Genomic DNA, 25,360 nt, shown 5'->3' with positions numbered 1-25,360 from the left:
AATGTTTTTTGTTTACGTTTTAGTGCGTTTAAGAATGAAAAACATTTCATTCTAAAATTTCGTAACATCAATTTGGCACCCCCTGGATGCTGTGCCCGGGGACAGATGTCCCCCCTTGCCCCCTCCTTGCTGCGCCACTGTGTTCATCTTGACAGTATTGATTCTAACTGCTAATGTGAGATGGAGGGTGGAGCATCTGTTCACATTTTGATTTTTTCTAGACTTAAAGCAAAATTGTTTTGAAAAAGATCTTTGTTTACATGTGTTGTCTTCCCCTAGATAATTAAACTGTTTTGATAAAATGAACAGGTAGATGTCCAATCTAATATGTTGTGTTAAAGAGTTCATTGGAAACAGCAAACTTTTATTTAAATTGATTTTGGGTCCAGATATCGTTTGACATTCTGCTAGTGCATTAACACTAGTATCCTCCCTGAAGCCTACGAAAAAACTCGTAATCCTGGGTGACATTAAATTCCTTTGTAACTCTCCATTAGGTTTTTTTGTTTTGTAAATCTGTCTATCAGCACAAGAATCAAGCAGCCTGCTATCCCATCGCCCCCACCACTGGAGCTCAACTCAGGTAAAAAGTTCTCACAGTTCCAGGTAGACTCTAGAGCTTCCTGTGTTTGATCAACACGGGCCTGCTGACAAAGTACATGTGCAATGCTATACCAGCACACAAATGACTTTAGCTGCAGTTGGAAGCTCCTGTCACACTTTACGCAATTGTTGTTATGGTTCTGCCTTTGTCCAGCAATGGCTTCATAAGCTTTATGACCTTAGTCTTGGAAAGTCTTTCTCCCGTGGGATGACTGGAATCTTTTCCTGAATAAGGAGTGGCAACACCCATCAAAGACACACACTTATAGCATGACCGCGGTTGGCTCGGATTTGCTTTTGTGGCGAACAGCTGCAGTGCTGGTAGCTTGTGGTAGCCCCAGTAATGAATAAGCTGTCTTCCTCAGACATCATGCTTCGGGATGCTCTTTGGCATGTCGTCCTGTTGGGGGGAGTCCCAGAAGAGTTTATAGAAACCTCACATCTCCCACCTCGGCTTTGTCCACACCAATGTGAGCAAAGCAGTCGTCCAAGCCGGGCTTGGCTAGGTGGGAGAGAACATTAGCTTTGGTGGGTGCAGCCCCAGGACATTGGTCGAACATCAAAAGTGAAAGCCTGCAAACTAATAGACCACCAAGTAAATTGGGCGTTCGTATCCTTCTGTGTGTACAGCCATTGTAGCAGGTCGTGGTCAGTCACCAGGGTATTTGTCGTCCCCAGAGATAGTAATGGAGGGGTTCCACCGCCCACTTAATCGCAGCTTTCTGCTGAGAAACGTGATCGGGTGTTCTTCCCCCTCAAAACATTGTGAGAGCACCACTCCTAAACTGAAAGCGCTAACATCTGTTTGCAGAATAAATTCCTTCAAAAAGTCTGGATTGCACAAAATTGAGAATGATGATAAAGCAGCTTGTAGTTCTGTGAAAGCTCTCTCACAGGTATTGGTCCAGACAACACTACTATTCTTTCTGCCCTTTGTCAAATCAGTGAGGGGGTGTGACGATAAGGGTTCGAGTCCATGCTCCCATCTGCTGTTCGGGAGCCGTTGAACCCATCATCGTCGATAGTTATAATCAAGATGAGCTAAGCAGTGAAGCAACAACATAGCAAGGGGATGGTGGCAAAGTGCTTTTATTAAAAACACAGCAAAACAAGGTGTTCAAATTAAATCAAGTGCAGTGCCCAAAGTCATTAAATAAATAATCCATAAAATCGAAATATGAAGGTTAAAAACAATAGAAAAACAATCCTTAAAACCGAGGTTAAAAACAACGCTGGAAACAGTTGTTTAAAACATTCACAGAGCACAGTGTGTTAGTCTATCTAGTGACTCCCCTGCTTCTCCCTATCCGGGCTTTGCAACAGGGGTAGCCACTCTGCCTGCAGCTGATCTTCTTTCTCTCATTCGGAAAGGTCTGGAGGCCTCCTGAACCCTGGCTTCGGTTGTGCACTCAACCCAGACCTGAGACTTAGCTTCTCTCCAACGGCCAGGACTCTCATGCTGGAGATTATCCTCCCAAGTCTCCCGACTCCCGCTGCCTTCCCAGCCTTACGCGGCCAGTTGACCTGCTTCACTGGCCAGTCCCGCTACATGATCACTAAGCGGGAGCGACCACTACTACTACTCCTGGGTGTCGGCCCACATCCAGGCTTCCCATACAGCTGCGATACGAGCCTGCTCTCGCTCGTTTGCTCTCCCACACCGGCTTTCTCTCTCCACTTCCTGCTTTCTCCCTCAACCTCCATCTTTCTTTCTCTTTCTTTTTCATTTTTTCTCCTTAGCCGACTCGCGCTTCTATATATTGAGAGGGCATAGCTGCCCCAGGAACAATCACGGATATGGGCAGTCTCTCACCTGTGCACTTAAGTGAGAACCGTCCACATCGCAAATCGCCCTGAGAACTGCTTCAGCAACACAACTACCATGCCACCTCCCTAAGCCGCAAGCGCAGTGACTATTTATTTAAAAGTCAGCTCTTTATGTGAGCTGTGGACCCACTACACCACATTCCACCCTCCATTAACCACTTGTTACCAACAGTCAAATTATAGTTTGAAAGGACTCATCCCAAGGGACACGTGTGGCCTCCCAGACATCAAATGGGAGGAAAGGAACAACGGTATCCCAGGAGGTTGGAACGTCATGGGCTACCCACTGTATCATCTGTTTCAGGGTTTTATTAAATTGTTCAGTCAGGACATTTGTCTGCGGATGATAAACTGTGGAGTGTACCTTTTTAATTCTGAAACTTTTGCATAGCTGCTTTGCCAAATCATCTGTTTTACGGTTTTATTAAATCATTCGGTCAGGCCATTTGTCTGTGGATGATAAACGGTGGAATGTAACTGTTTAACTCTGAAACTTTCACATAGCTGCTTCATGATATTTGTGCTCTTATCAGTGAGAATCTCGTGAGGGATACCAATATTTTTGAACATATCCGAGTGCTTTTGCTATAGTTTGGGCGTTTGCCCGTCACAGCACTGCTACTTCTGTTTTTTTTGTTTGTTTGTTGCGTAATCGATTAACACAAGCATATATGGAAAGCCACTTTTACTCCTTGGAAGCAGGACAACAATGTCTAATCCCACCCTCTCAAAGGGGACATCTAAAATAGGCATCAGTACAAGGGGTGCCTTGGTGGGTTTGTGGGCGGAAACTATTTAACAGTTGGGACAGGCCTTGCAAAATTGCTGCACATCCCGGCCCATATTCACCCAATAAAAGCTTTTCGAAATGCGTTCCTTCATCTTTTCCACACCAAGGTGACCCCCCAAAACGTGACTGTAAGCAATTTTTAAAACCTTCTCCTTATACTCATTTGGAACTATCAACTACTTGATACGTCCATCACCCATGCAATCACAAATCACATGATACAGAGAACCATCCTTAAGTAAAAAATGTGTTTTAAAATTCGGGTCCTGTTTCTCCATATACAGGTGCTGGTCATAAAATTAGAATATCATGACAAAGTTGATTTATTTCAGTAATTCCATTCAAAAAGTGAAACTTGTATATTAGATTCATTCATTACACACAGACTGATGTATTTCAAATGTTTATTTCTTTTAATTTTGATGATTATAACTGACAACTAATGAAAGTCCCAAATTCAGTATCTCGAAAAATTAGAATATCAATTAAGACCAATGCAAAAAAAGGATTTTTAGAAATGTTGGCCAACTGAAAGGTATGAACATGAAAAGTATGAGCATGTACAGCACTCAATATTTAGTTGGGGCTCCTTTGGCCTGGATTACTGCAGCAATGCGGCGTGGCATGGAGTCGATCAGTCTGTGGCACTGCTCAGGTGTTATGAGAGCCCATGTTGCTCTGATAGTGGCCTTCAGCTCTTCTGAATTGTTGGGTCTGGCGTATTGCATCTTCCTCTTCACAATACCCCATAGATTTTCTATGGGGTTAAGGTCAGGCGAGTTTGCTGGCCAATCAAGAACAGGGATACCATGGTCCTTAAACCAGGTACTGGTAGCTTTGGCACTGTGTGCAGGTGCCAGGTCCTGTTGGAAAATGAAATCTGCATCTCCATAAAGTTCGTCAGCAGCAGGAAGCATGAAGTGCTCTAAAACTTCCTGGTAGACGGCTGCGTTGACCTTGGACCTCAGAAAACACAATGGACCAACACCAGCAGATGACATGGCACCCCAAACCATCACTGACTGTGGAAACTTTACACTGGACCTCAAGCAACGTGGATTCTGTGCCTCTCCTCTCTTCCTCCAGACTCTGGGACCTTGATTTCCAAAGGAAATGCAAAATTTACTTTCATCAGAGAACATAACTTTGGACCACTCAGCAGCAGTCCAGTCCTTTTTGTCTTTAGCCCAGGTGAGACGCTTCTGACGCTGTCTCTTGTTCAAGAGTGGCTTGACACAAGGAATGCGACAGCTGAAACCCATGTCTTGCATAAGTCTGTGCGTGGTGGTTCTTGAAGCACTGACTCCAGCTGCAGTCCACTCTTTGTGAATCTCCCCCACAGTTTTGAATGGGTTTTGTTTCACAATCCTCTCCAGGGTGCGGTTATCCCTATTGCTTGTACACTTTTTCTACCACATCTTGTCCTTCCCTTCAGCTCTCTATTAATGTGCTTGGACACAGAGCTCTGTGAACAGCCAGCCTCTTTAGCAATGACCTTTTGTGTCTTGCCCTCCTTGTGCAAGGTGTCAATGGTCGTCTTTTGGACAACTGTCAAGTCAGCAGTCTTCCCCATGATTGTGTAGCCTACAGAACTAGACTGAGAGACCATTTAAAGGCTTTTGCAGGTGTTTTGAGTTAATTAGCTGATTAGAGTGTGGCACCAGGTGTCTTCAATATTGAACCTTTTCACAATATTCTAATTTTCCGAGATACTGAATTTGGGACTTTCATTAGTTGTCAGTTATAATCATCAAAATTAAAAGAAATAAACATTTGAAATACATCAGTCTGTGTGTAATGAATGAATCTAATATACAAGTTTCAGTTTTTGAATGGAATTACTGAAATAAATCAACTTTGTTATGATATTCTAATTTTATGACCAGCACCTGTAGTAAGAGCCATTTGCGACGTGTTCTTGTCTGAATGCAAAATCCAAGTTGTTATCGGCTCACTGTAGGTGAGCAAACTCTGCCTGGATGGCAGTCTCTGCTTCCTTCCGGTTGGATGCGGAATTGAACTCTCCTCCCACTGCTACCGTTTCTGATGCAGTATCGCACTCACCTCCAACTGCTATTTTCTGTTCGTGCGGGTCCATATTGAATGTGTGGTCTGTGGAGGCTGTTGGTGCGTGCAAAAAATGGCGTGAAAAAGTTTGACAGATGTCCCGGGTCTTCACTTGAGGATTCGTCCTCCAGCTCGCTGGACAACTCCAGTTCAATTTCAAACCCATTTCCTTGACTGACATTGTCTGGGGCAAGCCCCCCCTCTACCCACTATGGCGGTATGCGCTCTGCAGGTGGCCAAGACCCATGGAAAGAGGGCCTTCCTTTTTCCAATTAGGAGTGGCCAGGGTGAGGTTTCTGATATGGCAGTCCAAATCTTAAAGTTCTTCCCTTTAACTTTCAGAGGGAGTAATATAGTCTCATATGTTTTAATGTCCCCAAGGACACAGCGGATGTTCACTTTCTCTGTGGTTTTATAAGGGATCTGCCGGAGCAAGTCACTGTAGACTACACAGAGGTCGCTACCAGAGTTCAACAATGCAGAGAATTCCTGTTCATCCAACGTAATAGAGACCTTAAAATTCTCCCCCTTTAACATCTTGGGTTAAACTTGTGAGCCACATACCTGGGCCAGTCTGATAGCCATTGTTTGCGCAGGTGGGAGCTGACACTCCCAAGCAAGATGTCCTAGTTGATCACAGCAAAAGCATCTGTGTTTAGTCTGGAGTATGATGTTCACACTATGGCATCTTCTACCCGTGGCACTGACGACCCTGAAGGTCTGTTCTGGCTAGATCGAAATCGGGGTCAAGCCTGGGTAGCCCTGTTGTTTTCCAGGTGGCTTGTGTACCATCTAGTCTCCGTGTCAGATTCAGCAGCGAGTGGATGTCATTCTGTAGCATGTCATCACAAAGACTCTCATCTATTCCTGACAGGACTGCATCAGTGGCAAGCTTCTCCACCATGCACTCGAAAGGGTCTCCACAGATCCAGCTTTGAATCAAGTCCACTAAGCCCTGGATCTGTCCTCGTACAGGGCGAACTAGATCAGTATGCCACAGCTGGATCTGTCGCCCCTTGATCATCAGGCTCAAGCTTCAGACAGTCATACTCATCAAGCCTTTTGGGTGGGAGATTCTGTACAGCTTGGAGGGCTTCTCCAGTTAAAATTGGGACAAAAATATCAATGTTGCCATACGTTCAAAGCAGAATAGGGAACTCTCAGGGTCATCTGAGGAAGCCATCTTCAGCAGCACATCTCGTGGCTGTTCCATGGTAGGGGTGGCTGCCAGAGCCTCATCTTGCTCCAGGGGTTGCTATACTTCTTGGGGATCCATTGGAGCAAGGACCCCACTTCTGGTACCATGTGACATGTGAGTCCCTGTCTTGCACCCCAAAACACTAGACTGAGTCTCAGTACTTTAGCAAAACCAATTTTATTCCCTTGAAATAGGAACAGCATGGTTATTTATTGTAGTGGGATCTACCACTCTTTCCTATACACAGACACAGCACTCAGGCAGGGTTGTGGCCAGGTTAGCGGCCAAGTAATACTGTTCCCTGCATTTATAATGTTCCTCTAATCACCCATCGACAACGTGCTCTTATAGCACAACCGCAAGTGGCTGTGATTTGCTTTTGCGGCAAGCCACTGCAGCACTGGGAGCCTGTGGTTGCCCTGGTGTTTTTGGACACTCTTCAGCATGTTGTCATGTTGGGGTGAGTCCCAAAAGAGTTTAGAAACCTCACAACTTATAGAACACCCTAAAATGTGTGAGTTATGTTTTTATGATGAATGATCTCTAGCTGCATTGGTAATTTCGATTATTGCTTTGTAAACTTCTGCTTTTAGATTTTTTAATATCTTATTAGCCTTCTCTTGTTATTCGTAATAATGATGTGGTGATATAAAGATGACTCCTTCTTGGTCTTCAATTTATTTTTATGAAAAAGATGTGAAATAATCTGTCCTTTTAAAAACACCTTAAGAGTTTCCCAAAATATTCTTACAGAAACATCAGAGGTCTCTAAAAAAAGAATCAATTTGTTTGGAGATCAACTTTATAAAATTCACATCTGCTATGAACGGTTTGTGGGGGGCTGGGATTAGATGCCAGCTATGAAGGCCATAGGGCTTAGTGATTCAAGCTCCATGATCAGAGATAACAATTGCATCGTACTTAAAAGATTTGACAGTGAGCAATAAATTGTTATTGATGAAGAAATAATGTTGAGTTGGAACACTCTTACAAGTAAGAGTACTAACAGGTTGGACTGGTCTTGTAACACAGAGGAACAATATAAGAAATGGCACAGCAGGCTGTTTTTCCTTAGGAGACTTTCTTCCTTTAATGTGGGAAGTGAAATTCTTCACATCTTCAATAACTCTGATGGCCAGTGCTGGACTGGAAACATTACTTCAAGAGAGGCCCACCAAATCAACAGGTTAATTAAAAGGGCAAACTCAGTTATAGGATGTACTTTGGGACCCCCTGGAGGTAGCAGCAAAGGAGAGAGTTTAAACAAAACTGAGTGCCTTTATGAACAATGCATCACGCAGAGGGACTCTCCCTCAAAACTGTAACCTCCTCTCAAACCAGCTTCCTCCTATGGTATAGCGGGTCCACAGCTCCCGTCAAAAAGGGCAGTTTTAATAAATAAATAAAGCCGGTGCAGGACAGAGAGCGCACAGGCTCGGGTTTGCTGCTAAGAGAGAGAGAGAGCGCCGGCTCGGGTTTGCTGCTAAGAGAGAGAGAGAGAGAGCGCAGGCTCGGGTTTGCTGCTGAGAGAGAGAGAGCGCAGGCTCGTGTGCTGCTGAGAGAGAGCGAGAGCGCAGGCTCGTGTGCTGCTGAGAGAGAGAGAGAGCGCAGGCTCGTGTGCTGCTGAGAGAGAGAGAGAGCGCAGGCTCGTGTGCTGCTGAGAGAGAGAGAGAGCGCAGGCTCGTGTGCTGCTGAGAGAGAGAGAGAGCGCAGGCTCGTGTGCTGCTGAGAGAGAGAGAGCGCAGGCTCGTGTGCTGCTGAGAGAGAGAGAGCGCAGGCTCGTGTGCTGCTGAGAGAGAGAGAGCGCAGGCTCGTGTGCTGCTGAGAGAGAGAGAGAGAGAGAGAGAGAGAGCGCAGGCTCGTGCTGCTGAGAGAGAGCCCGCGCGTGCAGCTGAGCAGAAAGCATGGGTGTTTGCCTCAGTGTTATTACATTAGTTTACTATTACACTGTGCATTATATAGTATAATTAACTATTTTTGTGCTTAAAAATCTTTAAAGAAAATATATTTACATACAGTTCGTACGGTCTGGAACGGATTAATTGTATTTACATACAATCCTATGGGGGAAATTAGTTCAGGTCACGACCAAATCGGGTTGCGACCAGAGTTTTGGAACAAATTATGGTCGTGAACCGAGGTTCCACTGTAGTTTTAATCAATGAATTATTCAGCAGAAGTGTGTCAAGAAATTCTGTTGGGGCTCGTTTATACCAACAGCATTACGCCTGCATATACCCTTAATGTGGCAGCCAAGTCAGAGGTTTACTTTCTTTTAAATGTTCTTGCTTTACAGTAATTCTACTGTGTGTGTGGGTGGGTGTGTGTGTGTGTATGTACAGTTTGCAGTTCTTTTATACACAACAGTTCTTTTTAAGGCCAAGAGTAGGAAATGTGAGGCAGATACACAAAACACAGTATACAGTATACCATACAGTGCATGCCCAGCTGTATATGTGGGACAAATGTCTAAAACATCTGTAACACATCTATAGGAACATCAAAATGGAAGGACCTATGGACCTACAGTCTCATATATATGCACATACCGATTCAATTGAACACAAGTTTAACTGGGCCACAGTGCAAGTAAGATTCAGTGCAAATACTAAAAATGCCATAGAGCTGGCTGAATCATGGCTATCAAATGAAAATGCCATTAATAGACACTTGGACATGAACCCAGGATATGCAAGCTTAAAAAACAACTAATAATAAAAAAGAGTTTAAGACCAATACCGTCCGAACCACACCTTACTAATCAACACCCTCTTATACCCACCTAACACCCCTTCCTCATTTTCTATATATTGCCTTTGATTCTTGTATGTCTAATCATTTTCCTCTGATGATAATATCTGTTAGGTGCTGAAAGTTCAGGAATAAAAGACTGTTTTAAGATATGTGATTTATTTTTTCCTCTTTGTGGATTTCTAGCTATAGAATATGCCGTGCTATAGTGCTGTATAATTTCACAAAGGACCTGTGTACCTTGTATTGTATAGCTTTTGTAGTAATTAGGTGTACATGTTTTATTATGTTTGATGTTCCTGGTCAAAAATGATATTGCCAGTGCAGAAATTATATGATATATTTTTAAAATTCCTTTTCACTTTCTCAATAGTGAGAACAGGGTTTGTTGATTCAATGGATGCAGATTATTTCACTCAATTTGACGTTTACTATATATAATGAATTTTACTCAATAGATAATTATGTTTAAATGCTTTTGGTTGTAAATACTACAATTGCTGGTTAACAGATAAACAGATTAGAGTATTATAAATTGCCATGGTGCTATTTACTACTTTACATTTAACAACCTACTTATAGTTTAGTGATGCTTTGTTGTGTGGATGTGTCAAAGCCTCATATATTCCTGTGTATTTTTCTTTTAATTACAGGATATTTCAGTTTAGAAAAGTTATTGGAAATAGAGACACCTGCAAAAACTTGGTTCCTAAAGATTATCCTGTGTTCATTGACAAGGTATTTGATTAAATGTCCTAATTTTACAAGAGTATGGTGAGTCAAAAGATCAAAACACAAGAAAGCAAAATACAAACAAGAAATGAAAACACAAAATAAAGAAAACACAAAAAAGTGGAAAGAAATGCTAAGAAGGTGATATAAATAATTTGCAAAAACATTTTGACTTGTATTTCTCTGCCCAGCCATTGATTCACTTTCAAATCCACATCAAATTTACAGAGAGCTAGAGGCAGTACCTGCATCAGTCCATCAGAGGGTACATTAACACACAATCACACTGGCTCATACTGGGTTGGTTCTAAGTTGAAAGATCACCTAACACACTTCTTTGAGATATAGGAAGAAACCTGGAGAGCAAATGTAACAAATTGTAGACAAGTGTAACAAATGGAGATTTTGCAAACTGCACATGTGTAGTGGCTCTATCTTTGCTCTTCCATCCTAACCACTTGGATACAATCTTATCCATAATGATATGTTATGATATTTCTAATTTTCATTCTATGCTTTTTTCAGTATGGAGCAGAATGAATAACATTAAATGTAACAGATTGGGGTCATAAGAAATAGATACAGTTCATCATTGTTTATATGCAGGTAGTTGTTTTAAACTAGTATGGTTAATCATATCTACATTAAAAAATAGTTTCAATTAACAAAATTGAAATGAATTTAAAAGTTCTCTAAAAATAATTTTAGCAGTAGGTATTTTTGCCATAATTGGAGTGTTCAAACCTCACCGTACCTTTGCCTTTTTTATTTTTCTTGTTTGACTTAAGCAAATATTATTAGTGTTTTGTAAGACTAATTTTTGGTGTTTTACTGTGTTCAATACTTTTTGCACACTTATTTTAATATCAATTCATGCATCTAGTCTGTAAAGCCCCACAAGTCTATCACCTTGGAATGTGCTGCAAATGTGGTTTTACATATTAAGCAAATAAAGATATAATACTTGTTTCTACTGTGCAATCAGTGGTAGCACATTTTGAGCTACCACTTTGTGCTGTTTGTTATAGCCTTGAACTGCTGCTATACTAATTAAGTAGTCATACAAATCCCTTTATCTACAGTATTTTCCAAATAAACAATGTAATTTGGGAACAGAATGTAAAAGTTAAATTAATATGCTGCCCTAACATAATAAAATCAGTTTTATTCCTCTTTTGTTATGGTCAGTAGAATATATAGTTTTTCCATATATAAATGTGTTTTTGTAATTTTACATATGTCCCACAAATAATACATTAAAGTTTAAATTTATTTTCTTCACAGATGTGTAATATATTGATTTACTACATAAAATTCTGATCTAAAATTAAGCATTTTTTATGTACGGTAAATAATACCTAGCCTGTTACTGTGTTTTAATATGAAAGTGATGGAGCCGGGGTCAAAAATTGTTAAAAAAAAAAACCCTTAAAACTTACCAAATGTGTCCACTTTAAAGCAGCAAAGGTTTCAGCTAAATAAAACAAGCCTACCTTTGTTTCTGAAGCATGCTTCTGACAACAAACTAAACTGGAAGTAACACATTTTATCACAGATTCTTGGTACTGTTTTCTTAAGGTAAAGATATATTTCCAATTTGCTTGTCATGTGTGTAGTTTTGACATTGTCCATAGGCGTACCCCAATTTGCCAAACTTCTATAGAAACAGTTATATTCTGTCATGCTTTGTAATAAAAGCTGCTCAACACCAAAGATTTGAGAGTGCACATCTGCTATGATTCATGCATTAGCGCACATGGTTCCTGAAATTTTATTATTTCCTAGTGCTATTTTTATTTTATTTATATATATTTTTTTGCAGCCAATGCTTCCAAACAAACAGAATCACATACAGACACAGTGGGTTTAGTGACAGATGTGCTCTGATATCATATGATGAATTTTTCCTCAACAGCAAGGTTATTATAGTTTTGCCTTTTTATATTAGTTTTTATTTCTATATTTTTTCTGACCTTACTTAGAAATTCAGTTTAGTTTTAGTTTTCCTTCATCGTGTATTTTTAATTTTAGTTTAGTTTTTTTTTTCATGAAAGACATTTCTATTTTATTTTTATATCTATTAGTTTCAGTTTCAATGTTAGTAATTATGGCATGGAGCTCCCTGTGGTGGGCTGGCGCCCTGCCTGGGGTTTGTTTCCTACCTTGCGCCCTGTGTTGGCTAGGATTGGCTCCAGCGGACCCCCATGACCCTGTGTTAGGATATAGTGGGTTGGATAATGGATAGATGGCATGGAGCTCCTGCGGAGTTTAATTTTGTGTCACAATCAGATAGAACTGTTCACTTAACAGATTTGGATACGAGTTTAATGTTAGTGGAAGTTTACTACACTACATGGTTTACTATCTGGTTTTGTTTTAGTCTGATAAGAACAAGCATAATCAACATTTGATATTGAATAATTTTACACAATTTTATAATTTTTAAAATATTTTCTCATGAAAATCAGGGGGGTTTAGGAAGAACAGGGCTTTTAGACTTGAATCAGTGTATAGGCCCCACCTAACTGTATTGAGGTAAACAAAGAAAAACAAGTATGTAGTGTCAATGTCAGGGGCTGTGAGACTTGAATAGCCCAACATAAAGGACAGTAAACTCATAATGAGCAGAGCAAGAGCAGGTAATAGGAGCACGGACAGGTATAAAAATGACAGAGACAGCATCTGAGATTAAGAACAATATATACATTATCTAAACCTGTTTATCCAGAGCAGGATTGCAGGAAACCTGTAGCCTGCCGCAGCAGGTTTGGATGTAAGGCAGGAAAAATCCATGGTATGTAATATGTATGATAAGGCTGATGTTAAGGACAAGAATATGAAATTCCAAGTATATATTTTGAGAGTGGGAGAAAAACTTTGAAAAAAGGGAGACAAATATTTTAAAATATAATTCTGCTAATGGACTACTTTCACAATATCAGGTATTTTAAGTTGTGAATATGAACTAAAAAGATAAATTAATAAATATAGAATAAATACAAAAACTCATTAGTATGTTTAGTTTTTCATCACTTGGCAGACTCTCTTCACCTACCTATCGTTGTTTATATCGCTTCATTGTTAAACGATATTTTTAAAGCAAAAGTGATTGGTCAGCAACAATATGCTGATCTTGTATGATGTCAGTCTCTCGATCAGTGACAATTTATTTTCAAAAACCAGGAGTGGTCCCCTCCTAGACTTTCTTGTATACTCAGATATGGAGATGGATATTTGAGGAGTAAAAAGCAAGATAATAATTATATTTTTATATTATGTACATTAAGGAACCATCAACAACAAATCAAATTAATAATATATTGAACAATTATTATAAAAGTAAATTTGAATAAATCGGACTCTGCAGCTGCATGAATAATAAAAAAAAAAATTGAGTATATGTTCAGGTAAAGTACCACTTCCAGGTGATGGATTTCGCCCAAAAGTTAATACAGACCTACAGTTGTGGTGTAACAACCACATGCCGAATTTCATCCATCAATTTAGTTGTGTTTTTGAGTTATCGTGTTTACACACACACACACAATTCCAAAAAACTGTATTTTTGGATTCTGGGAGGTCTATAACGTCAAGATTCATCAAAATATTGAGGTTGAATTTTTTCATGATTACTATACTTTCTCAATATTTCGTACCTGAGAAATAAACTGAAAAGTTACTCACTCATGATTTTTCTGTCCATATGGTAAACATTTTGTTGACCAGCACATTCCGATTTCAGCTGTTTTAATTACATCTTTGATACACAACAAGCGCAAAGAAAGGCGGCACGTAAATCACTTTCTATTTCACATACTTTACACATCCGCATTAAGCTTGCTCTGTCACAGCAAATGCTGTGTGAACAGCTGCCCTCCTTCACTAGCCGCCATTCACTGGATGAATATGTGTGGGCGGGTCATGATGAAGGACTTTCTGTTTTAGAGTTAAAATTTACAAGGGTTAAAGACTAATGGCAAGAATATTCATTCAAAAATGAAAACTAAAAATATTATAGTAAATTATTATTTCATTTCAGTTAGTCTTTCCAGGTACTTTAATAGTTTAGTTTAGTTTTAGTTTTTCAGTTCGGTTTAGTTAATTATTTTATTTCAGTTTACGAAAACATTTTTTTAATAATAGTTTCAGTTTTGATTTTAGTTTTCGTTAACTATAATAACTTTGCTGAACAGTGTGCACTTTTTGCCTGCTACTCTCCTACGCTCTCATTTCACATAACTCTATGGAACAAGATTCATGTTGGGTGGCAACGTGGTGCATGTTAGTGAAGTGTGCATTGTAATAGACAGCCCGGCCACAGACAGACACGACACCAATGTCCAAAACACACGGGTTTATTTATTCCACTATTTACAGCGTGGTTCCCCACACTCACATTTTCTTAGTCCTTTTCCTCTCTCTTGAGCCGCCTCCACTCCTCCTTTGCAAGGTCCGTCTTTCTCCACCCGACTCCGGCTCTTCGAAGGGAGTGAGGCGGCCCCTTTTATCATGCCCCGGATGTGCTCCATGTGCTGATGTTGGTCTTCCGGCAGCACTTCCTGGTGTGGTGGAAGTGCTGACCTTGCACCCAAAAGCACTCCGGGCATACACAGTTCCTGGAGCGGCAGCACTTCCTGGTGTGGTGGAAGTGCTGTCCTCCAGGGGTCAGGAACCATCCAGGCAGCCCCTTGGTTGGACCACGGACCCACACGAGGTTGCGCTTCCCAGCTCCGTAGTCGTGGCCCTGGATGGAAATCAGGGGGGCTGCCCTTTTGTGTCCAGGGAAAATATTGCCCCCTTCCCTGATCTGGGCATCCCAGTGGGGCAAAGTCCCTGGTCACCTGCCACAGCATATAAGAGTTTCATTGTACTTTGTGTATACAGTAATCACTCCTCGATCGCGGGGGTTGTGTTCCAGAACCCCCCGCGATAGACGAAAATCCGCGAAGTAGAAACCATATGTTTGTGTAGTTATTTTTATATATTTTAAGCCCTTATAAACTCTCCCACACTGTTAACATTATTAGAGCCCTCTAGACATGAAATAACACCCTTTAGTCAAAAGTTTAAACTGTCCTCCATGACAAGACAGAGATGACAGTTCTTTCTCACAATTAAACGAATGCAAATAGATCTTCTTCTCTTCAGGAGCAGAGAATTTCAGAGAGAGAGAGAGAGAGAGCGCGCTCGCAAAGAAAAGCAAACAGTCAAAAAATCAATACTTGTGCTTTTAAGTTTGCCGCGGCATTTTTTAGAGGAGCGTTAGTATCTTCTAAGCAAACAGCCTCTGTGCAACAGCCCTCTGCTCACATCTCCTCCGGCCAGGCAGAGAACGCCAGAGAGAGAGAGCGAGATTAAAGCAACAATCAAAAATCAATACGTGTGCTTTTGTGCTTTTAAATATGCCGAGCACCGCAATAAAGCGGCATTTTTTTAGAGGAGCGTCAGTATCTTTTAAGCAAACAGCCTCTGTGCAAACGGCCCCTCCATCAGGCGCAGAGAATGTCAGAGAGGGTGAGAGAGAGGCAGAGACAAGCAAACAATCAAACAATCAAGCTCCGCACGGGATGCATATCTTATAGCATTGAGGAGTTTTAGTTAATATGTAATACATGCTCTGATTGGGTAGCTTCTAAGCCATCCGGCAATAGCGTTCCTTGTATGAAATCAACAGGGCAAACAAACTGAGGAAGCGTAGCATAAATTAAAAGACCCACTGTCTGCAGAAATCCTGAACCAGCTTAAAAATCTGTGATATATATTTAGATATGCTTACATTTAAAATCTGCGATAGAGTGAAACCGCGAAAGTCAAAGCGCGATATAGCGAGGGATTACTGTATACAGTATATTATATACACACAGCATATAGATGTAATGACTCATTCACTCACTCATCAACAAAAGTATTTATTCCTGTTTGAATAAAAAGCTGAAGGGTTATACCATTTCAAATCAACAAGTGGCCCACGCACTTCAGATTCAAACAGTTCTGGCAAGATTACCAGGTGTATCCATGTTAGTCAGGAGACACCTTGTAAATTTTTTTTTCGTATAAGATCAACACTTTCCAAGACACTGACAGTTTACTGAAGTGGGGATGGGGGTGGGATTTGTCGAGAAGGCTCAGACTTTGCACTCTGATACATTAATTGGTATAGTATGTGGCGACATTAAAACATTTGGTCCAAATGACCTTGTATGGTCAAAGTAGACCCTTGAAATTGGCCAAAATTTTAAATTAAGTCTTTGGCTTAGCTCTATTTAGGCCTCAGAAACACATAATTGTAATCAACACAGACTTTTGATTCTTTTTTCCTTATTCAGATAACTATATTGGCTTTCAGAAAAAGCAATAAACCGAAAAGTAATTTTGTCAAGGTTTGAACAGCAGATCTGTCAAATCAAAAAAAATCAAAAGATTGGTCTGTTTATGGTGAACAAAGCTAAATTGTCTAGCTCAACAAAATGCTGCTAAACAATGTATAACCATCATATTCAGTCAGAGCTGAGTGTTGTATCAAGGGAAGGATTATGTGTTCCATTCAGGATTAAGACTTTTATTTATGACAGTATGCTCAGACCACAGACACTTTGTTAGCTGGTTTTTGATTATTATAGTGAATATTTTCCTGTTTTAAGTAATGTGTACTCTGCACATAGTGTAAACATGAAATTGTCAAAAAATTAGCCTGTTGAGGAAAGTATATAAAATGTGATCATTGTGTGATTGAGTTATGTATAATAACGTAATATCCTTGTGTTTGTTTGTAATTTATTGTCATAATACTTGGGTTTATTTAATAGTAGACACATTTATAATAATGGGAGTTACAGTGATACCTTTCAGAAGTGCTTTTTTGTTGAAGGTTTTTTAATTTACTGTACTCTATTTTTCAAATATGCCAAACAGTATTCATACCGGGGTAGTAAGAGGTCCTAAGGGTCTTGAGCACCACCACATTAGTCAAGGAAATGCTAAATTGTCACAGGAAACCATGACAGCAGAGCAACAGACCATTGAAAGAAAGTTTAGCATATGTTAGTATGGGGTTGCAGTGGGTTCTTGGGGATAGTACACCATGTGTATGTTCTGGATACCCTGGAAGGGCAAAAAGCAGAGGTACCTGTGTGTGTGTGTGTGTGTGTGTGTGTGTGTGTGTGTGTGTGTGTGTGTGAGAGAGAGAGGAGTTTGCTTCCTGGATTAAAGTATGCAGTGATCCTGCAGAATTGTACTGGGCAGGCATTCCAGTCAGTGACCAGGCGCATGATCCTCTGCTTAGGGAGAGACATATTAGGGAGAAAAGCAAGAGGTTAGTTACTAAGACCACTTGGCTGCTAGAGGAATAATGATTCCTGGTAGGAACATGTGAGAGTGTACCATCCCTTTAACTAATTAAGCAGTCTCAGTCCTGCCCAGGAGACATAACCTTTGAAGGCAATTGAAGCTTCATGTACTACGGAGACTGCTAGAGGAAGTAAAAATAGTGAGTTTGAGATGTGACTGAAATTCAATTCATTTTATTTTTATATAGTGCTCTTCACAAAGTACAAGTACAGTGTAGTGTGACCAGTTCATATGTATACTACCAGTCAACAGTTTTAGACAAAATAATGTCAGTAAACTAATGTAATTTTCAGAGTTATACAAAAAAGGCCCTTTTCAGGGAACAATTAATGGGTTAGTAACTTGCAGCTTTTCTTTAGCAATGGAAGTTGATTAAGTCTTGAAAGTTGATGCAAACAATTCTTACAGATGCCCCCATCTTTTGTTGAATACAGTAGACCCCCGCAAAGTCGTTTGCAGATTTTTCCTTAGAACCTAGTTAGCAGAAACCGCACATATCCTCCACAATTTTTTATGGCTTTTTTCGTGGCAATATTGTACTATAGAGAGAAGATAAAGCAACCATAGAGGAAAAGGCGGCTTGTGATGTCAATCCGAGAGCGTTATTCATTTCTCCTTGCTGCTGATTGGCTGCTGCTCTGTGACACATCTTCGTCAGATGCAGCACAGCATTACTGTATCATAACACTTTATCGCGTGTAGCTATCTCAAGTGTTTTGCTGAGCGTTCCCGTGTTTTTCGTTTCGTTCTTCTTAAAGCCCTAAGATACCACCTAAACTCCCTGCACCTTCTAAGGCTTCTGGCAATGAACCTAAGCACCAGAAAAAGTTTAAGACATTGCAGGCGAAGGTTGAACTACTGTATTTGCTCCCGGAACTAAAAAGGTATGCTGCAGTAGCCTCCTGAGAAGCTTTAAATCCTCTGCTTTGCTGTGCAGTCATTATCTTCATTACATACCTTCATCGTACTGCACAGCTAATTCATCGTCCTCATCATCATAATCTTCAATCAATATCATTCATTATTGGTACCTGTACATTTTACTGTAATTTTATTAAATTATTATGTATTTACCCTACTTATACCAAAGAAAACGTGCTTGCATAAATTACAGTACATATAGGGGTAACATCGGTATTTTACATTCTAGCACTGCAGGAGACATAGCAGTACAGTACTGTACAGTAACGGGTTTACCTTTACATTCTTTTTTTTTTTAGGGTAATGTATTAAGTTGAGTTTGAAATGAAATTGAAGTGTTTTGGGGGCATATTTAGGGTTTAAACTATAAAAATAGGCATTTTTTTTTACCACATCCAAAATCCTCACTTTTTTACAGTTCACGGGTGCTATAGGAACGTAGCCCCCATGAATTTTGGGGGTCGTCTACAAGCCCAACTGGAACAAACTGTTGCTACACCCTCTGAAGTATTATTTGGACAATGCTGCACTGTATACTCCTGTCAGAATGGCATGAAAAACACAGAGATATTTCAAGGAAAGAAAGTTAAGGTGTCAGTGAGTAAGGTTTTATATACCATTAAAAGGAACTTGGAAATAGGTGAAAACTCTGATAGGAACAGGTTTGGCAGACCCAAAGCCAGAATCGGCAGAAATGTTTATGGGAGTCAACAGATTGTGTGATAGGTGCCTCACAGAACAATGGCTAGTTGCAATAAGTAAGTCTCAGTTTCAGCTGTGAAACGAATACTTCAACCTGCAAGTCTGAATGTTTGAGTTGCAGTAAGGAAGTTGCTGCTAACATAACACCAGCAGAATGTGAAAAATGTCAAAGTGTGGCATGTTTTGTATATCTTTATAGCTTTTATAATCACTTTATGTTTTGCAGTGATAGGTTGGCATCCAATTTCATTGCATATGTGCAGTAATAAAGACTTATATGCTGATGATAATAAAATGTTTTAGGACACCTCCGTTTTTCCCTTTTTATTGAAATTTACAGTTTAATGTCTTAATGTACTCTGAATTTAAACCATAGAACATAATAGGTTTTTACTTTACAATTAACCCTGAAGTATTACTGTAATTATTGTAAATAAATGAGTAACATAATTAAATAACAATCTTTTCTGTAAATATGTACATTTTTTATTGAAGGTAGAAGAACAGAGTGACTGTAAAATTCTGGATGGTCACTTCATTTCTCCTTTAGAACATTATCTTCCGGGAGTCTTGCCTACAGAATCTGTAAAAGCCAGGTAGTATCCGTGTTAATTTTTTATGTTTTTGTTTTATTTTTTGTTCATGGTATCTTTCTCAATTTTAAATCAGCCATATTTGGATGAGTATTTTATTTATAGTTGGAAGTAATATATTTTTATGAAGTTTCATCTTGGTATGTTACAAATACAATATGGGGAGAATAAAAAGTCTTCATTTCTGTTTGTTTTGTCTTGCTTTGTACAAGTGAATCATGTTTAATCATAATTCAGGAATATTTATAATCCATTAAGCATTGTAAGCTTTCTTTCTTTATTCATCTGATTCAAAACAAAACCTGTATTGCAAGGTGGCACAATGCTTATTGCTGCTGCCCAAACAGATCCAGGGTGATGAGTTCATATGCATGTTCTCACTACCAATTTTTCTTTTGTGCTGTGCTCAGTTAATTTTATGGAAGTAGCTGAACCTAATCACCTAATCTGTGTTGAATGTTATGGTAAAGCAACCAAATGGTGCTTTGGATATCATACTACTTCTGTTAACATTAAGTATATTTTTGCTTTAACTTTTTTGTCAAATTCAATTAACATTTTAAAAATAAATTACATTTGATTTTTGCATATCATTTTTATAATCTGAGACATAGGCTGCTTAATGGTAGTCAAGGATATTGTCCTGTACTTTCATCTGGAGAAACCCTAAGAAACTCTGCTATTAAAAATAAAAAGATGTTTATACTTGCTAATAAATTGCAATAAACAATATATAGATTTGCAATATACAAATTATCTGTATGATTTAATTTGAATTAATTAGTGGGTGAAAAAGCTTCTTGTGTTCCTGTATAAGAAGTTTCAGTCATATATGTTCTATACTTTTGCATTTCGGAAGTATATGAGGATATTAATAGAAGATACATAAAAAGAAATGTTGAATCCTCCAAAATAATTGTAGATATTTCACTGTTCAGCCAAACTGTTGAGAGAAAAACAAAACTCTGAAAATAGTGTGATTGTAAATTTAAAAATGAAGAAGTGAATTATAACAGTAAAGTGAGGTGAGATGAGAAGTGTAAAACATTGAAATAGTCTTAAAAATATACTGTAACAACAACTCAACAGAATAATAATAAAGACTGCTTTTACTCCAGTTTTACTCCCCAAATTTGTCCCCATCATAAACTACCAAAACCCCATACCCCAGCTGTAAATGAGTAACCAAAAGTGTCCCTCCCGCAAAGGCTATGTAATAACAAATGTTAATGTATTATATTAAAATTCACCATAAGGATTATAGAAAACACTAACAAATAAAGTTAACGTAGTCTACTCAGAGCTTAACAAGCTCTGTCTCTGAGCTCAGTTTACATAAGGATTTTCCTCAAATATCTATATAAAAAAAAACTGCATGCTATTGTGAGCATGATGGGGAAGTGTAGGAAGCACAGTTCATAATCTACCATTGCATCATTATTCCTTCTGAACGCGAAACATTGTCAAGTAACTCTGCTATTCAGAGACAAAAATGTGCTCAAAAATAACATCCTAAATATATTAAATATGCAGTTATACAGTAGTATAGCGTATATATATAGTGACAGATAGGGGCGCTATCGTCCTCTTGAACCCTCAGACAATACGTCAGACACCAGGTAAAAGTCCAATAAGTTGACTTTTTATTAATAAACTGTGCACAAAGCACCCTCCTCTCCACAATACTCATACAATTCTCCACAATACAATAAGCAATAATCCTCCACCACTCCCAGACGCTTTGCCACCCTTCCACCCAGCTCAGCTCGACGTCTGGGATTTCGACCTTTCATAGTCCTTGACCCAGAAGTGCTTCTGAACCCACAGTCCATGTGACTTCCTATCACTTCCGAGTCAGATAAAAACTCCTCTTGTTCAACCCGGAAGCACGTCATTCCATTTGTCCATGTGACTTCGGACGCACTTCCGGGTTGTAGGGAAAACCTTAGGTGTTCCTCCCTACAGCGCCTTCTAGTGGCCCCCATGGTATCCAGCAGGGCTATGGATAAAAACTCCATGGTCCATAATTTCCTGCTGGCATTCGGGGCACCTCCATGCTGCAAGGAGGGCTCCACCTGGCAGCCTGGGCGTATTGGATGGCCATATTCCACTATATATATATATATATATATATATATATATATATATATATATATATATATATATATATATATATAATATATATATATATATATATATATATACACACACACACACACAGTGGTGTGAAAAACTATTTGCCCCCTTCCTGATTTCTTATTCTTTTGCATGTTTGTCACACAAAATGTTTCTGATCATCAAACACATTTAACCATTAGTCAAATATTACACAAGTAAACACAAAATGCCATTTTTAAATGATGGTTTTTATTATTTAGGGAGAAAAAAATCCAAACCTACAAGGCCCTGTGTGAAAAGTAATTGCCCCCTGAACCTAATAACTGGTTGGGCCACCCTTAGCAGCAATAACTGCAATCAAGCTCTCTGGAGGAATTTTGGCCCACTCATCTTTGCAGAATTGTTGTAATTCAGCTTTATTTGAGGGTTTTCTAGCATGAACCACCTTTTTAAGGTCATGCCATAGCATCTCAATTGGATTCAGGTCAGGACTTTGACTAGGCCACTCCAAAGTCTTCATTTTGTTTTTCTTCAGCCATTCAGAGGTGGATTTGCTGGTGTGTTTTGGGTCATTGTCCTGTTGCAGCACCCAAGATCGCTTCAACTTGAGTTGACGAACAGATAGCCAGACATTCTACTTCAGGATTTTTTGGTAGACAGTAGAATTCATGGTTCCATCTATCACAGCAAGCCTTCCAGGTCCTGAAGCAGCAAAACAACCCCAGACCATCACACTACCACCACCATATTTTACTGTTGGTATGATGTTCTTTTTCTGAAATGCTGTGTTCCTTTTACGCCAGATGTAACGGACATTTGCCTTCCAAAAGTTCAACTTTTGTCTCATCAGTCCACAAGGTATTTTCCCAAAAGTCTTGGCAATCATTGAGATGTTTCTTAGCAAAATTGAGATGAGCCGTAATGTTCTTTTTGCTTAACAGTGGTTTGCGTCTTGGAAATCTGCCATGCAGGCCGTTTTTGCCTAGTCTCTTTCTTATGGTGGAGTCGTGAACACTGACCTTAATTGAGGCAAGTGAGGCCTGCAGTTCTTTAGACATTGTCCTGGGGTCTTGTGTGACCTCTCGGATGACTTGTCTCTGCGCTCTTGGGGTAATTTTGGTTGGCCGGCCACTCCTGGGAAGGTTCACCACTGTTCCATGTTTTTGTCATTTGTGGATAATGGCTCTCACTGTGGTTCGCTGGAATCCCAAAGCTTTAGAAATGGCTTTATAACCTTTACCAGACTGATAGATCTCAATTACTTCTGTTCTCATTTGTTCCTAAATTTCTTTGGATCTTGGCATGATGTCTAGTTTTTGAGGTGCTTTTGGTCTACTTCTCTGTGTCAGGCAGCTCCTATTTAAGTGATTTCTTGATTGAAACAGGTGTGGCAGTAATCAGGCCTGGGGGTGGCTACGGAAATTGAACTCAGGTGTGATACACCACAGTTAGGTTATAGGTTAAGGGGGCAATTACTTTTTCACACAGGGCCATGTACGTTTGGATTTTTTTCTCCCTAAATAATAAAAACCATCATTTAAAAACTGCATTTTGTGTTTACTTGTGTTATATTTGACTAATGGTTAAATGTGTTTGATGATCAGAAACATTTTGTGTGACAAACATGCAAAAGAATAAGAAATCAGGAAGGGGGCAAATAGTTTTTCACAGCACTGTATATATATACAGTACAGGCCAAAAGTTTGGACACACCTCCTCATTCAATGTGTTTTCTTTATTTTCATGACCATTTACAGCACTCCATCACTCTCCTTCTTGGTCAAATAGCCCTTACACAGTCTGGAGGTGTGTTTGGGGGTCATTGTCCTTTTGAAAAATAAATGATCGTCCAACTAACCTGACTTCTGCACAACACAACTGCTGGTCCCAACCCCATTGATAAAGTAAGAAATTCCACTAAATAACCCTGATAAGGCACACCTGTGAAGTGAAAACCATTTCAGGTGACTACCTGTTGAAGCTCATCGAGAGAATGCCAAGAGTGTGCAAAGCAGTAATCAGAGCAAAGGGTGGCTATTTTGAAGAAAATAGAATATAAAACATGTTTTCAGTTATTTCACCTTTTTTTGTTAAGTACATAACTCCACATGTGTTCATTCATAGTTTTGATGCCTTCAGTGAGAATCTACCAATGTACAGTAAATGGTCATGAAAATAAAGAAAACACATTGAATGAGGAGGTGTGTCCAAACTTTTGTCCTGTATATATATGGAGGAACATTGTGTCTTATGTATTGAAAGACTGGGACAGGTTCAAGGTGTGGACTGATGACGGTACAGGAGATAATTATACCACACAGGAGCACTATAAGAGTGAAATGCTTAAGCCCTTCACCTACTGTATGGTTCTGCATGTGAGTTGATGGCTGCCGCTGAATTGTTCGGTTGTCGCTTTCAATTGTACCGAAATGACCAAATATTTTACACCTTTCAACAACCGCCAATGCCTCTTAAACATCTTAGATTCACAGGTGATGATTTCAGTAGTGGACACTTTGATGTTTATGAATGTTTAAACTCTCAAAAGCTGGATGTGAAGTTATCGATGAAACTGGTTGTTTGCTTACAACGCTTGGCAGATGCCGAATGTTACTTCAACACAACAAATCCTGCAAATACTGTCGTAATTGAAACAAACCATGAAACTCAAACGATTATGACAGCAGCAATCCAAGCTGTGAGATTTGAGACAAGATTACTGTTAACACGGCCAACTATAAGTTGCATGCTCAAGAGTAAGCTCAGCGCACAGCTTGGTCATGTTACAACCGGAGGGCAGAACTGACAACATGGTATAGAAAGAGATCCTTAACAAATAATTATTGGCATATTTTCCCTCAGCTTAAAAAGGTTAAATTTTCTTCTTAATAAAAATTTTAATGCAGTAGTTCGCCGTTGTGAAGCGCGGGTATTTTGCTAGTATATATATATATATATATATATATATATATATATATATATATATATATAAAGAGAATTTCATTAATGTCACTTTAAAACACCCACTCAATCCTCTTGTCACAACAGCCACCACTGAATTTTTTCAACGCCCATTGCTATGAAGTAAGTAGTATAGAATTGTCCACTTTTCCATCATGATTGCAATTGTGATTGATCATTTTACTTGACAGCTTAGCCATGCTATAGTTTAATAGTTCTGATAGTGATTTTAGAATGTGTTTTTAAGTTTTATTGAAATTATAGAGCACATTACAATATCTAAAATGCTGTTTAATCATAAACACAACCAGTAAAAAAAATCTAAATTATATTCTGACTTTTTTTGCCATGATTGTTTTTGCATTGGAATGGATCAGGAAAGCAAGTCAGTGCTCAGGGAACTTTGATATGACATTACAGCATGTCAGTACATTCATACCCTATAGTGAGAGTAAAATTGAAGATTTTATTTTGTTTAATTTTTTGTGCTGCATTAAACCTTTGTCCATGTGTTAGTGAATCTCTGTTCAGCCACTTTTCTTGTAGTATTCAAAGGAATTGTCTGTGGACATTAATCTGTTTACACTGCATTTCTTTAAAGGCACAGGAAACTTACTCAGCTTCTTAAAATACTGCAGATCAGTGAGGCAAAAGGCATTTCTGATGTAAATTATTACAGTCTCATACTCGGTTTGCTGTAACTACTTTATAATATAACATTACCACTCTGTGAGTAGAAGAAATAAGAAC

The 25,360-nt window shown here is 39.2% G+C and overlaps 1 protein-coding gene across 3 annotated transcripts in view; it reads left to right on the top strand.

The window, feature by feature from the left end:
* The window catches only part of abhd18 (abhydrolase domain containing 18), a 70,238-nt gene that overhangs the window by 6,661 nt on the left and 38,217 nt on the right, over positions 1–25,360 (top strand). For 2 of the 3 annotated variants that reach the window (XM_039751708.1, XM_039751707.1), the window contains exons 3-4: positions 9,890–9,974; positions 19,434–19,534. In XM_039751708.1, coding sequence (XP_039607642.1) covers positions 9,890–9,974; positions 19,434–19,534 — 186 coding nt within the window. The remainder of the gene's footprint in view (positions 1–9,889; positions 9,975–19,433; positions 19,535–25,360) is intronic. The other variant, XM_039751709.1, reaches the window with a different exon arrangement.

The sequence above is a fragment of the Polypterus senegalus genome, chromosome 4, assembly GCF_016835505.1.
Source record: "Polypterus senegalus isolate Bchr_013 chromosome 4, ASM1683550v1, whole genome shotgun sequence".
In the NCBI taxonomy this organism is placed as follows: Eukaryota; Metazoa; Chordata; class Cladistia; order Polypteriformes; family Polypteridae; genus Polypterus; species Polypterus senegalus.
The sequence above is the reverse complement of the archived record's forward strand: the minus strand, read 5'-3'. Positions and strand labels throughout refer to the sequence as shown.